The sequence below is a fragment of the Gobio gobio genome, assembly GCF_949357685.1.
Source record: "Gobio gobio genome assembly, chromosome: 7".
NCBI lineage: Eukaryota > Metazoa > Chordata > Actinopteri > Cypriniformes > Gobionidae > Gobio > Gobio gobio.
The window spans coordinates 51996286-52009149 of NC_137103.1; the positions used below are offsets into that span (position 1 = coordinate 51996286).

The 12864-nt window shown below is 39.3% G+C and overlaps 1 protein-coding gene across 3 annotated transcripts in view; it reads left to right on the forward strand.

Moving 5' to 3' along the window:
- Positions 1-12113, forward strand: part of grb14 (growth factor receptor-bound protein 14) — a 115877-nt gene extending 103764 nt beyond the window's left edge. For 2 of the 3 annotated variants that reach the window (XM_079821420.1, XM_079821421.1), the window contains exons 9-15: positions 2433-2528; positions 2967-3029; positions 4917-5033; positions 8895-8973; positions 9041-9128; positions 9286-9379; positions 11351-11649. In XM_079821420.1, coding sequence (XP_079677546.1) covers positions 2433-2528; positions 2967-3029; positions 4917-5033; positions 8895-8973; positions 9041-9128; positions 9286-9379; positions 11351-11497 — 684 coding nt within the window. In that variant the 3' untranslated portion in view covers positions 11498-11649. Of the gene's footprint in view, positions 1-2432; positions 2529-2966; positions 3030-4916; positions 5034-8894; positions 8974-9040; positions 9129-9285; positions 9380-11350 lie in introns of all 3 variants that reach the window. The other variant, XM_079821422.1, reaches the window with a different exon arrangement.
- The last annotated feature ends 751 nt before the right edge of the window (positions 12114-12864 follow it).

Below are 12864 nucleotides of genomic sequence, written 5' to 3' on the forward strand. Positions count from 1 at the left end.
ATCAGTGCTCGTTTTGTTACCGTATTTTCCGGACTATAAGTCACACTTTTTTTCATAGTTTGGCTGGTCCTGCGACTTATAGTCAGGTACGACTTCTATATCAAAATTAATTCATACTGACTTACAAGAATAAACGTTTTGCTACGTCTACAGCCGCGAGAGGGCGCTCTATGCTGCTCCTGTAGCCCACCCCTGAAAAAATTAACTGAAAACAACTGAAAACTGAAATATTAACTTAAAGACAACTGAGAAAGATTGAACACAAACAAAATGCCCCCCCATGAAGAAAATCCTATTCTGCAAATTACAAACTGCAGGTAGTAAAATATGCAGCCGAAAACGGTAATCGAGCAGCAGAAAGAAAGTTTGGAGTGAGTGAGAAACTTGTGAGGGACTGGCGAAAAGCAGAGGTTACTTTAACTGTAATGAAGAAAATAAAGAAGGCTAATCGCGGACTGAAAGCAAGATGGCCAGAGCTGGAGGAACGAGTCCACAGATGGGTGCTTGAAACAACGCTCTGCCGGGAGAGGCTCAGCTGCGCGAGACAAACGCTGCCAGTGTGAATGCACAGCGGGCTCCCGCTCTCCGCACTGCGGTGTGAAGCTGCTGTTATAGTCCAGTATAATGCGACTTATAGTCCAGTGCGACTTATATATGTTTTTTTCCTCTTCATGACGCATTTTTTGACTGGTGCGACTTAAACTCCGGAGCGACTTATAGTCCGCAAAATACGGTAATTTCTTATTTAGTAAACCAATACATAACCAGCAAAAGCAGCGCTGCTTGAATCTCCTCCATACTTGTTATTGTTGCAGACAGTGTCGTGCAAAAATGATTAGGCTACTGTCCATCGCTGACAGTCTAGAATTTGACTAGAATGACAGTCGCGCGCAGTCCTACATCACTGGACTAATTTGTCTAATCTTCACGGTACTTTAGACCGCAGTGGAAACGCAGAAAGTAGCAGGTCTCGGAGGAAAAAAGTTCCTGTAAAAAAAATGTCCTGGTACAAATTGTTCCGGGTAATTTCGGTGGAAACGGGGCTTAAGCTGCAATCTAGTGGAAACAGCCAAAACTGTCTGCAGGGTGCTAGAGCACGCAGGGCCTGAGTTACACACTTTCAACAATGAATTTATAACCAAATAATCAAGGGGGGGTTTAGAGACCATTGTATGTGGGTATGGGAAGTAATTTAGTGTAAATAAGTTACTTTGTGTAAAACAAATGTCAAAGTAGAGACTCTAAGCTTTCAAATGGTACCACATATGAGGTCAGAGCTCCTCTACAGACATTTAAAATTTAAAGTATATACTTGATGTCATTCCGGACCCTGTACAGGGTCTGCAGAGTTTAAGAGGTTAAAGGACTGTTCATTCAAATAGAAAAATAAAAGATCCTAATTTAAAGGCGTCCTATTCTGTTTTTTTTTTTACATTTTCACCTTGGTTTAGAGTGTGATGTTGCTGTTAGAGCATGAAAAAGGTTACAGGTTACAAAGCACAGTCACTAGCCGCGTTTTCATTTCCCTTCAAATTGCGCAAACTGAAATTGCGAATTGAAAATACGCCCAATGGAAACGTGTCAACTTCGCAAAAACCCTCATATATCACAAAAAAGTTTTTACGCTCGCAATTATTTTTCGCAAAACTGCTATGGAAACAGAAGACAAGACAGAGTTATTTATTAAAAAAGACAATAGAATTACAGGAATACTGGATTCTAAACAACAAAGAAATTTCCCAAGTCTAAGTCTAACATGCCAATGCCTCCTTTCATTAAAAACAATGGCTAGTGTGGCGGCTGGGATATACATAACCTACCAGTGCCAACATATGTGGCATAATTTTTGGAATGTCGCATAACATCAGTTAATGGAAACGCTGTCATTTCGCAATAGTGTTTTTATCGACATTTAGAAAATATCGCAAAAGTTTTGTGTTTTGGAAGTTTCTGTTTCTGAACTCCCTGAAACGCCTCCATTGTAGTCTTGAGTTTTCTTCTGGGAACGAACGCGTCACAATATTCCTCATTTAAATTATTCATACGCAGAATAAAGGGGCGGGGCCTGGTTGAGTTAGTAAGTAGTGTGTTGAAACTGGCAGTTATGGTAAGGGACGGGACATTTCCCAAACATGCTCGAAACGCTTGACCAATCACAACACACTGATCCAGCTGACCAATCAGGGCACATTGTGCTTTTCAGAAGGAGGGGCTTCATAGAGACAGGAAGTAAACAGAGCGTTACTGACAGACTGAGAGGAGAGGAGCTGCAACAATGGAGAATAGGGAAATAATGTGTTTTTTGAACATTCAAACATGGAAACATATTCTTATAGAGCTCAAAAACAAAATCAAGACTTTGAAAAAGGGCATAATATTGACTCTTGAAAGCAAAACTGAGCTCTAAAGGGTTGATGTCTCTTCATATCCAGGCAAGCAAGTCAAATTCTGCACGGGACCTGAAACTGCTCTGTGCGGATGATGAGCAAACCAGGACGTGTTGGGTTACAGCCATGCGCCTCTTCAAGGTGAGAACTCTCTCTCTTTCTCTGTCTCTCTTTCTGTCTCTCTCTGTGATGTTTGTTCCCATTGTATCCCCCAGTGACATTGATCATGCTGAACCCTTAGAAGAAACCCAATCTTAGGCTATGTGTTAAAACCTATAGAGCTGCCTATATACGCAACATTTTAAAGATAGGGTAGGAAATCTGTACAGGTTGAAAGTCTCTTCAAATCCTCATAGCAATCAATAATAGACGTGGTCTAAATATTAAAACATGTACATACTGTATATCTTCTTTAGAAGTCTCAGGACCAAAAAAATGTGTCCAATCATTGCATTCGGTCCGATAACTTGACACTGGTAAAACGTTCTACATCAGACACTTTGGAGGTTTTATTTCAGTTAGGATGCTCCCTCAGAAGTTAATGAACAGAGCGATAATCTGTTTGTTTGTTATTTACAGTGTGGCATGCAGCTTTACCAGAACTTCATCCAGCCCTATCAGAAGCAGAAGAGTTCTCCAATGGTGAGTTGCAGACACAGACTGTCATGTATGTTTAGCACAGCAGAATGTTTGACGCACTGAGAGGCTCCATGAAAAACCATAAACACACGTTACAGTCATACAGTGGAAACCAGCACTCAAAAACTGCAATTTTTGCTCTACACATCCTTGACGGGTTTCTTTTTTCACCAGTACGCACTTTTGTTGTTTTTAGAAGACTTAAAACTCAAAAAGGTTCAAGGTTAAAAGTTCGAGACTTTTTTTTTTGTGGGTAAGTTTGTGTAGGGAACATATTGCTCTGTCTTTAATATTCTACTTTTTGGACTTTTCTGGACTTTTTCCCAAACATACAAACACACATGAATGATTATGCATCTACACACCAATGCAGATACACAATAGGATGAATCTCAAATAACTTTATTTTGTTTTATTTTATTTTATAATTACATTTTTTCTTTAACATGTCCATGTCATATTTCTATGGCATGCATTAAAGGGTTAGTTCACCCAAAAATGAAAATTCTGTCATTAATTACTTACCCTCATGTCGTTTGACACCCGTCAGACCTCCGTTCATCTTCGGAACACAAATTAAGATATTTTAGTGTAAATCTGATGGCTCTGAAAGGCCTCCATTGGCACAATGCACGGTACACTCTCAAGACCCTTAAAAGGCATTAAAGACGTCGTTACAAAGTCCATCTCACTACAGTGGTTCTAAAATAACTTTATGAATCGGCGAGAATAGTTTTTGTGCGCAAAAAAACACTAAATAACGACTTATATAGTGATGACGATTTCAAAACACGGCATCATGAAGCTTCGAAGCGTTATGAATCAGTGAGTCGATTCATGATTCGGATCGCGTGTCAAACCGCCAAACTGCTGAAATTTGGCGATCCAAACCGCTGAATCGACTCACTGATTCATAAATCACTGCTTCTCTCACTATAGGGATCACTGTGAAAAGGAAATGCTTCTTTTGTTAGATAAGTGAGCGTGCTCTTGAAAACCACAGCCATAAGAGGCGTCTGAACAAAGTAACCAGTGTTCATGTACAAGAATAACAAAATTCCTCTCCAACGAAGATCTTCCTGCTCCGTCAGAGAGAGAGAGAGAGAGAAAGAGAGCAAATCAAATCTGGCTCTGAATTTGTAGATTCGTAGAATTCGTAGAAGACCTAATGACATTATCTTCTGTAGAGAAGCTTTATAGCTGAAATTGAATTTGTTTTATAATTGATTCATTTTACAACATTAAAGTTGGCATGAAACGGAAGTTGCAATAGTCTTTTTTTCCCCTTGTGATGTATATCTGAGTGGAACGGCTTCTAGAGCAAGACATTGTTCATGGGCTATTGATTGGATGGTTGTGGTTTGCTATTGGTTGATCTCATGTGATTGACAGGTTGGTTGCCCCGCCCTCATGCCAGTAAACACATCATCAGAGAAGAGAAGAAGTGTTGCTGCAAGAAATTATTTTGATTTAAGATTACGAGAGCACATACATTAGATAATTTAACATAAATACTGCAAAATTCCATAAAAAATAAGAACTGTCAGGTTTGGTTTCACTGTTATTGTCCTATGAATCTGCTTTGAAAGTCTATATGGTATAAAGTGCTATATAAATAAATGTTGTCTTACTTGTCTCGACTCTGAAGACTGATCTATAACCAGATTCATGTTTTGTTTTAATGATTGTGATCCGATACTGCAAACCATTACGCCATGAACCTCACCACAGTACAGATGTGGTGTGAAAAATCATAAATCAAACTGGAAATATACGTTTATTGATGACTATTAGCCAATATTTGATCTTAAACTAGCCGTCATGCTCGTTATGATATCCGGGGTTGGGCAAAATTGAGATTCACTAGTGTGTGTTTGTGTGTGTTTTCAGAGGAGCATCTCTGAGAACTCGCTGGTGGCCATGGACTTCTCAGGACACAAGAGTCGGGTGATAGAGAACCCGTCAGAGGCGCTGTCAGTGGCTGTGGAAGAGGGCCTGTCATGGAGGGTAACGTCCTCACACACACAACACACACGAGATACAACATTGTGCACTAGGGATGTGACGGTGAGGAAATTTTCCGGTGTCACCGGTGGGGCTTTTCAAATCGCTAATTTTAAACCGAAAGTAAAATGTGCACGGCCGATCGGCATTCATAACAGAGCGGAGCGGAGCAAAGTGAGTGTTTTCAATTAATTTCTATGAAAGTTAAAGGTCCTGTTCTTCGTGATCCCATTTTTCAAACTTTAGTTAGTGTGTAATGTTGCTGTTAGAGCATATATAATACCTGTAAAATTATAAAGCTCAAAGTTCAATGCCAAGCGAGATATTTTATTTAACAGAAGTTCCCTTTCAAAGCCTACAGCGAACGGCTGGTTTGGACGACATCCCTGTACTTCCTGCTTTAATGACGTCAGTAGAGCAGTTTGTTGACTAACCTCCGCCCACGAGAATACGCGAAAAAGGGGGCGTGGTCTTGTTGCTCCCTCGTGGAGAAGAGGAAGTGTTCCGTTCGGTTCGGTTGTGTTTGTCGCCATGTCGTTCAGACGCTGTTATTTTCATCCCGGAGTCAAATCACCTTTGTTTGGCCTTCAGGGGCTGTAGTTTGAGCGCGTTCATCTCCCCGTTATGGTGAGAGGCGTGACCTTTCCGGGCAACGTGCGCTAAGCTGCTGTCGAATCACAACACGGGAACCGCTGGCACAATCAGAACTCGTTACGTATTTCTGAAGGAGGGACTTCATAGAACAGGGAAATCTTTCAAGCCGTTTTGATGACAGTGAAAACAGCGGTTTACAGATAAGTAAATTGTGTGAAAAATACTGTTTTTTTTTTTACACGTGAAACATGAACACATGTTATATTGCAGACTGTAAACACAATCAAAGCTTCAAAAAAACAGGAAAAACGGGACCTTTAAGCTTCCATAGGCATGAACTGAAAACGCGCCAGACTGGACACGCACCGTGAATAACAATGCGGCCATAAATGACAGTGTTGCCGTGCGGCCGTGAATGAATGCCCATGCGGCCGTGCGCATTTTACTTTCGGTTTAGAATTAGCGCCAATTCGGGGGCGGGTTGCTTGAATTGTGGGTTCATTAGCCTATCATTCTTAATGAAAAACACAACAACAAATCAGTACAATGACAAACTCACTTAAATATGCGCTTTTACATTTCGCTTTGAAACCAAGTCTTCCGTGATCATCTTGTCGGTCAGCCTCTCGTGATGAATGAAATCTGACTCCTGCTGTGTTTGTGCTGTGACTCTCATTCGGCTCATGCTGTATTGAGCAGACACGTTCAGTTTTTAATTGTAGTGTCTGTTCTCTAACTGAACTAAATTATTTTATTACTATAAGAATCGAAACGACGGTCGGGGCGGTGCCGCGGTGGACAAGTGATGTAACCGGTGTTTCGCTGAACACTGGTAACACCGGCAACACCGACCATAGCAAGCCTATTGTCCACAGATGTTGCGTCTGGGCTTTAAACTCAAGTAGCCAAAACAGCATTATGGTGCGTTCACACTGGACGCGAATAAATAGCGCTATTCGTGCGTAGTTGGACGCTTTAACTTTTTGAGTTTACTCGCTTCATTCACGTGTGACATTCACTTCACAACAGACGCAAATTCCCATCATGGGAGGGGTTTCTGCCAGCTGGCTCGTCTCGTTGAGAAATGGCTGACATGGGTTCTGTTCACTTGACTTGTTTTTTGTTTTTAAAAAAACTACTCTTAATGTGTGACAAAATGTAGTTTTAAAGGATTAGTTCACTTTTAAATAAACTTTTGCTTATAATTTACTCACCCCCTTGTCATCCATTTTATCCATGTCTTTCTGTCTTCAGTCGAAAAGAAATTAAGATTTTGATGAAAACATTTCAGGATCTTTCTCCATATAATGGAAGTCAATGGCCTCCAAACGGTTCAAGGTCCAAATGAAAGGTTCAGTACAGCTTTAAAAGGGCTTTAAACCACATCAAACGGTAAGGTTCTTATCTAGCGAAACGATCGGTCATTTTTTTAAAAATAAATAAAGTTTAAGTTTTATAAGCCATAAAATGCAATTACGTTGAAAAGGTCAAGCTAGACGCAGGCGGAAGTACCGAGTTAGTGTTTACAAATGAGCGGAAGGAGGACCGTATCCACATATTCAAACGTCTTTTCACCTGCGTCTAGCGTGACCTTTTCAACGTAATTGCGTTTTACGTGACGTCACGAGCGCGCATCACTGAACAGAGCAAGGCGAGCATTTGTGCTTATAAAACTTAAACTTTATTTATTTTTTTAAAAATGACCGATCGTTTCGCTAGATAAGACCCTTATTGATCATCTGGTACCGCTTGATGTGGTTTAAAGCCCTTTTGAAGCTGCACTGAACCTCTCATTTGGACCTTGAACCGTTTGGAGGCCATTGACTTCCATTATATGGAGAAAGATCCTGAAATGTTTTCATCAAAAATCTTCATTTCTTTTCGACTGAAGACAGAAAGACATGGATAAATTGGATGACAAGGGGGTGAGTTAACTATATGCAAAAGTTTATTTGAAAGTGAACTAATCCTTTAAGACTTTTTCAGTTGTTTAAAGCTCAAATCTGTGGTTTATTTATAAAAAGAGTGCCTATTTGAACAGTTTATCTGGCGTTTTCTGAGTTGTGAGGTCCAGGCGATCAGCGGTGCTCCGCGCTCATTAACCCCGGCGAGAGCAGCCTTTCCTCGGCTAGTCCTTCAGACATTTGCTGCTGTCTCTGTGGTGTCTCGAGCTATAATTCGTCTTGTGTAGATGTAACGGGCGATCTTTGGTCTCATGGATCTATAATTTGTTCCCTGGCAAATCGTTTAGGCTGAGGGCAAAGTGAAGTTTCATTACTTTTTTATTTTTAGGTTATTTTAACTTTACGTTACAGTTGTAGCCGACTAGCGCTGACTTTGAATGTTTGACTGAATTGTTTGCTTTATTTAATGTATAGCTTATTATACCTTTTACTTATACTTTTGTATTATTGATCAAACATAAACTTGCATTTAACAAAAAGAGACTGGGTTGTGTTTCATGTAATTTAATTTATTACAGTGATAATCATATGCACACTTGTCTGAACCAGATATTAATATATGATTAATATAAACCATATGATTTTCTCCTCATTGTTGTCACTACTAGAGCAAGCTCCTGATTGGTTAACGCGGCGCGAATATCCGGCAAAGTTCAGCGTCAAGCGCTCAATTCATACCGTGTCATTCACGCAAATCTCGCCAATCTCGCCACAGGATTTCTCTATTTGCGTCTTTGCATTGACTTAACATGTAAATCACTTGCGCGAAACACTTCATTCGCGTCCGCTGTGAACGCACAAAAAGAGTTGCTCGGTTCACTTTATTTCCATGGAATGACTCAAAATTCTGATTTTTTTGCAGTGTATATTATTTATATTGCTCAATTTTTTTGTATGCATGGGATACACAGATAATGTTTTCTAAACAGAGCACACTGCACAGAATACTGTATCCTACAATGCAGTGTGCCCCAGCTTGACTACTTTTAATATTTACAGGGTTCTCAAAAGCAGAAGTCGTCAAAAATTTGGGTGAACTTCTATAGTGGTGTACAGAAACTACAACAAATACTATTTTTGCTTTCTCATTTGCTTCAATAGCAAAAGAAAAACACACTATAGTGTATCAATGACTTTGCAAAAGAGGGAAATATATTGAGATGAATTACAGTGATCAGAATATAAAATGTCAAATTTGCTGTTACTCCCCCAGATGTTATTTTAGAAACACTCATGCGGTATTCTGTGTGCTTTGTACTGCAGTGTGGAACAAGTGTTTAATCTGTGTTCTCTTGCTCTCCTCCAGAGGAAAAGCTGCCACAGACTGAGCTCTCATGGCAGTCCGTCCGCCTCTCAGAGCTCCATGTCCAACATAGGTCAGCACGGTACGACAATAAAATACAGTAAACATAGTATGTCTTTCTGACATAATGATGTCATTCCCTTCTCTAGCCATCCACGTGGCTCAGGCGTGGTTTCACAGCAAACTGTCCCGGGACGAGGCTCAAAAACTAATCACTCAGCAGGGCCTCATCGATGGGTATGTTCATTTAAATAATAATTCTGATAATGCTGTTTTTATCACAAAAGATGAATGAAATGATGAGCCCTAACTTCTGTTCTTTTGATGAATAGGTGTTTTTCCAAGCACTTGAGTTAAAGCGTCTGCATGTGTAAATGCCTCTGTCTCTTCCCAGGGTGTTTCTGGTTAGGGACAGCCAAAGTAACCCGAGGACATTTGTTCTGTCACTGTGCCATACACAGAAAATCAAACACTTTCAGATCGTACCGGTAAGTCACCACACATCTATCTATCTATCTATCTATCTATCTATCTATCTATCTATCTGTCTATCTATCTATCTATCTATCTATCTATCTATCTATCTATCTATCTATCTATCTATCTATCTATCTATCTATCTATCTATCTATCTATCTATCTATCTATCTATCTATCTATCTATCTATCTATCTATCTATCTATCTATCTGTCTGTCTGTCTGTCTGTCTGTCATTCTATCATTCTGTTGTTCTATCTATCTGTCTGTCTGTCTATCTATCATCTCTCTGTCTGTGTATCTAGCTTCTGTCTGTCTGTCTGTCTATCTATCATCTGTCTGTCTGTCTATCATCTGTCTGTCTGTCTATCATCTGTCTGTCTGTCTATCATCTGTCTGTCTGTATGTCTGTCTATCTATCATCTGTCTGTCTGTCTGTCTGTCTATCTACCATATGTCTGTCTGTCTTTCTGTCTGTCTATCATCTGTCTGTCTGTCTGTCTATCTATCATCTGTCTGTCTGTCTGTCTTTCTGTCTGTCTATCATCTGTCTGTCTGTCTATCTATCTATCTATCATCTGTCTGTCTGTCTGTCTGTCTGTCTATCTATCATCTGTCTGTCTGTGTATCTATCATCTGTCTGTCTGTCTATCTATCATCTGTCTGTCTGTCTATCTACCATATGTCTGTCTGTCTGTGTATTTATCATCTGTCTGTCTGTCTATCTATCATCTGTCTGTCTGTCTATTTATCATCTGTCTGTCTGTCTATCTATCATCTGTCTGTCTGTCTGTCTGTCTGTCATCTGTCTGTATGTCTGTCTATCTATCATCTGTCTGTCTATCTATCATCTGTCTGTCTATATATCTATCATCTGTCTATCTATCATCTGTCTGTCTATCTATCATCTGTCTGTCTATCTGTCATCTGTCTGTCTGTCTGTCTATCTACCATCTGTCTGTCTGTCTTTCTGTCTGTCTGTCTATCATCTGTCTGTCTGTCTATCTATCATCTGTCTGTCTATCTATCTATCTATCTATCTATCATCTGTCTGTCTGTCTGTGTATCTATCATCTGTCTGTCTATCTGTCTGTCTGTCTGTCTGTCTATCTATCATCTGTCTGTCTGTCTGTCTGTCTGTCTGTCTATCTACCATATGTCTGTCTGTCTTTGTCTGTCTATCATCTGTCTGTCTGTCTGTGTATTTATCGTCTGTCTGTCTATCTATCATCTGTCTGTCTGTCTTTGTCTGTCTATCATCTGTCTGTCTGTCTGTCTGTCTATCTACCATATGTCTGTCTGTCTTTGTCTGTCTATCATCTGTCTGTCTGTCTGTGTATTTATTGTCTGTCTGTCTATCTATCATCTGTCTGTCTGTCTGTGTATCTATCATCTGTCTGTCTGTCTGTCTGTCTGTCTGTCTGTCTGTCTGTCTATCTATCTATCTATCTATCTATCTATCTATCTATCTATCTATCTATCTATCTATCTATCTATCTATCTATCTATCTATCTATCTATCTATCTATCTATCTATCTGTCTGTCTGTCTGTCTGTCTGTCTATCTACCATATGTCTGTCTGTCTGTCTTTCTGTCTGTCTATCATCTGTCTGTCTGTCTGTGTATCTATCATCTGTCTGTCTGTCTATCATTCTGTCTGTCTGTCTGTGTATCTATCATCTGTCTTGTCTGTCTATCTATCATCTGTCTGTCTATCTACCATATGTCTGTCTGTCTGTCTTTCTGTCTGTCTGTCTGTCTGTCTGTCTATCTATCATCTGTCTGTCTGTTTGTGTGTCTATCATCTGTCTGTCTATCTAAAATGTAACATTGTTGTGTGATTTTATTAGGCCAAAATCACTATATTAAGAGGGTCATATCATATACAGACAGCTCTTGCAAAAATATTACATTTGTACGTATAATGCTGTAAATAAGTGTTGGGATGTAACACTGTAAATGTGTTTGTGACTGTGTCAGGTTGAAGAAAACAGCGAGCTCTTCTACAGTCTGGACGATGGACACACACGTTTCACTGACCTGCTGCAACTAGTTGAGTTTTACCAGCTGAACAGAGGCGTTCTTCCCTGTAAGCTCAAACATCACTGTGCCCGCATCACCCTCTGAGATGTTCAGGACATCAGCTTGTGCCTTCGACAGGAAACACAAACCGACTCTGTCCTGTACAGTTTCACTGTCCACCCTCTGATGAGCACTAGGGTCTGAACTCTGTGTGTTTGATATGGATGAGTATTACTAAAGGACTTTTCAGGACCCTAATATTCACCAAGGGATGATCACCTGTGGTGCGGCAATGTAGATCAGAATGTATAACGTACTATATCCTGATACACTCTCAGTGTGGATGAGACCACCTTATTAAGCTATCAATCAAATCTGATGTTTCATGGCAGATCGTCTGGGACTCTGTGTGGTGTGAACAAACTAAAGTCGGGTGCACATGCGGGATTTAATCTTGGGTAGAATATTTCTTTCAGCATGAATAGGGTACAATTATTATTATATTTTTATGTAACATTTAAGGTTATTATTATTAAATAAAAAATGACCAATTATTGGTAACACTTTACAATAAGGTACTATTAGTTAAAGCATTAAGTTACATTAACTAACAATGAGCAATGCATTTGTTACAATATTTATGAATGTTTGTTAGTTATTAAAATACAATGGTTCATTGTTAGTTGATGTTAGCTCATGTCCAATAAATAATATTAAATGGAACCTTATTTTAAAGTGTATTGTAACTGTAATATTTATATTTAATTACATAAAATGTTACATTAAAATAAAAATAATATATCAAATTCAAATAGATTAAAAGTAGTGTGTCAAACAATTAATTGCGATTAATCGCATCCAAAATAAAAGTTTTTGTTTACATATTAGATATGTGTGTGTGCGTACATTTAAGAAAAAATCTTTCTTATATAATATAAATTATATAAATATACTCCGATCAGGCATAACATTATGACCTCCTAATATTGTGTTAGCCCCCCTTTTGCTGCCAAAACAGCCCTGACCCGTCGAGACTCCACTAGACCCACCAAGATGTTAGCAGCAGATCCTTTAAGTCCTGTAAGTGGAGAGGTGGGGCCTCCATGGATCGGACTTGTTTGTTCAGCACATCCCACAGATGCTCGATTGGATTGAGATCTGGGGAATTGCTCCTCAAACCATTCCTGAACCATTTTTGCTTTGTGGCAGGGCGCATTATTCTGCTGAAAGGATTCCGTTTCCATGTACTCAAATATACATAATAATTATACACAGTGCACACATATATTATGTAAACTCAAACTTTTATTTTGGATGCGATTAATTGCGACTAATCATTTGACAGCCCTAATTAAAACAAATGAAAATAATTCAACAAAAAAACGAATTAAATAGAGAAAATGCCACAATGGGAAAAGGGCCTTTGCTTTCAGATTTTTTTTATATTTTCTAAAATCTCTAAAACGTTCAGT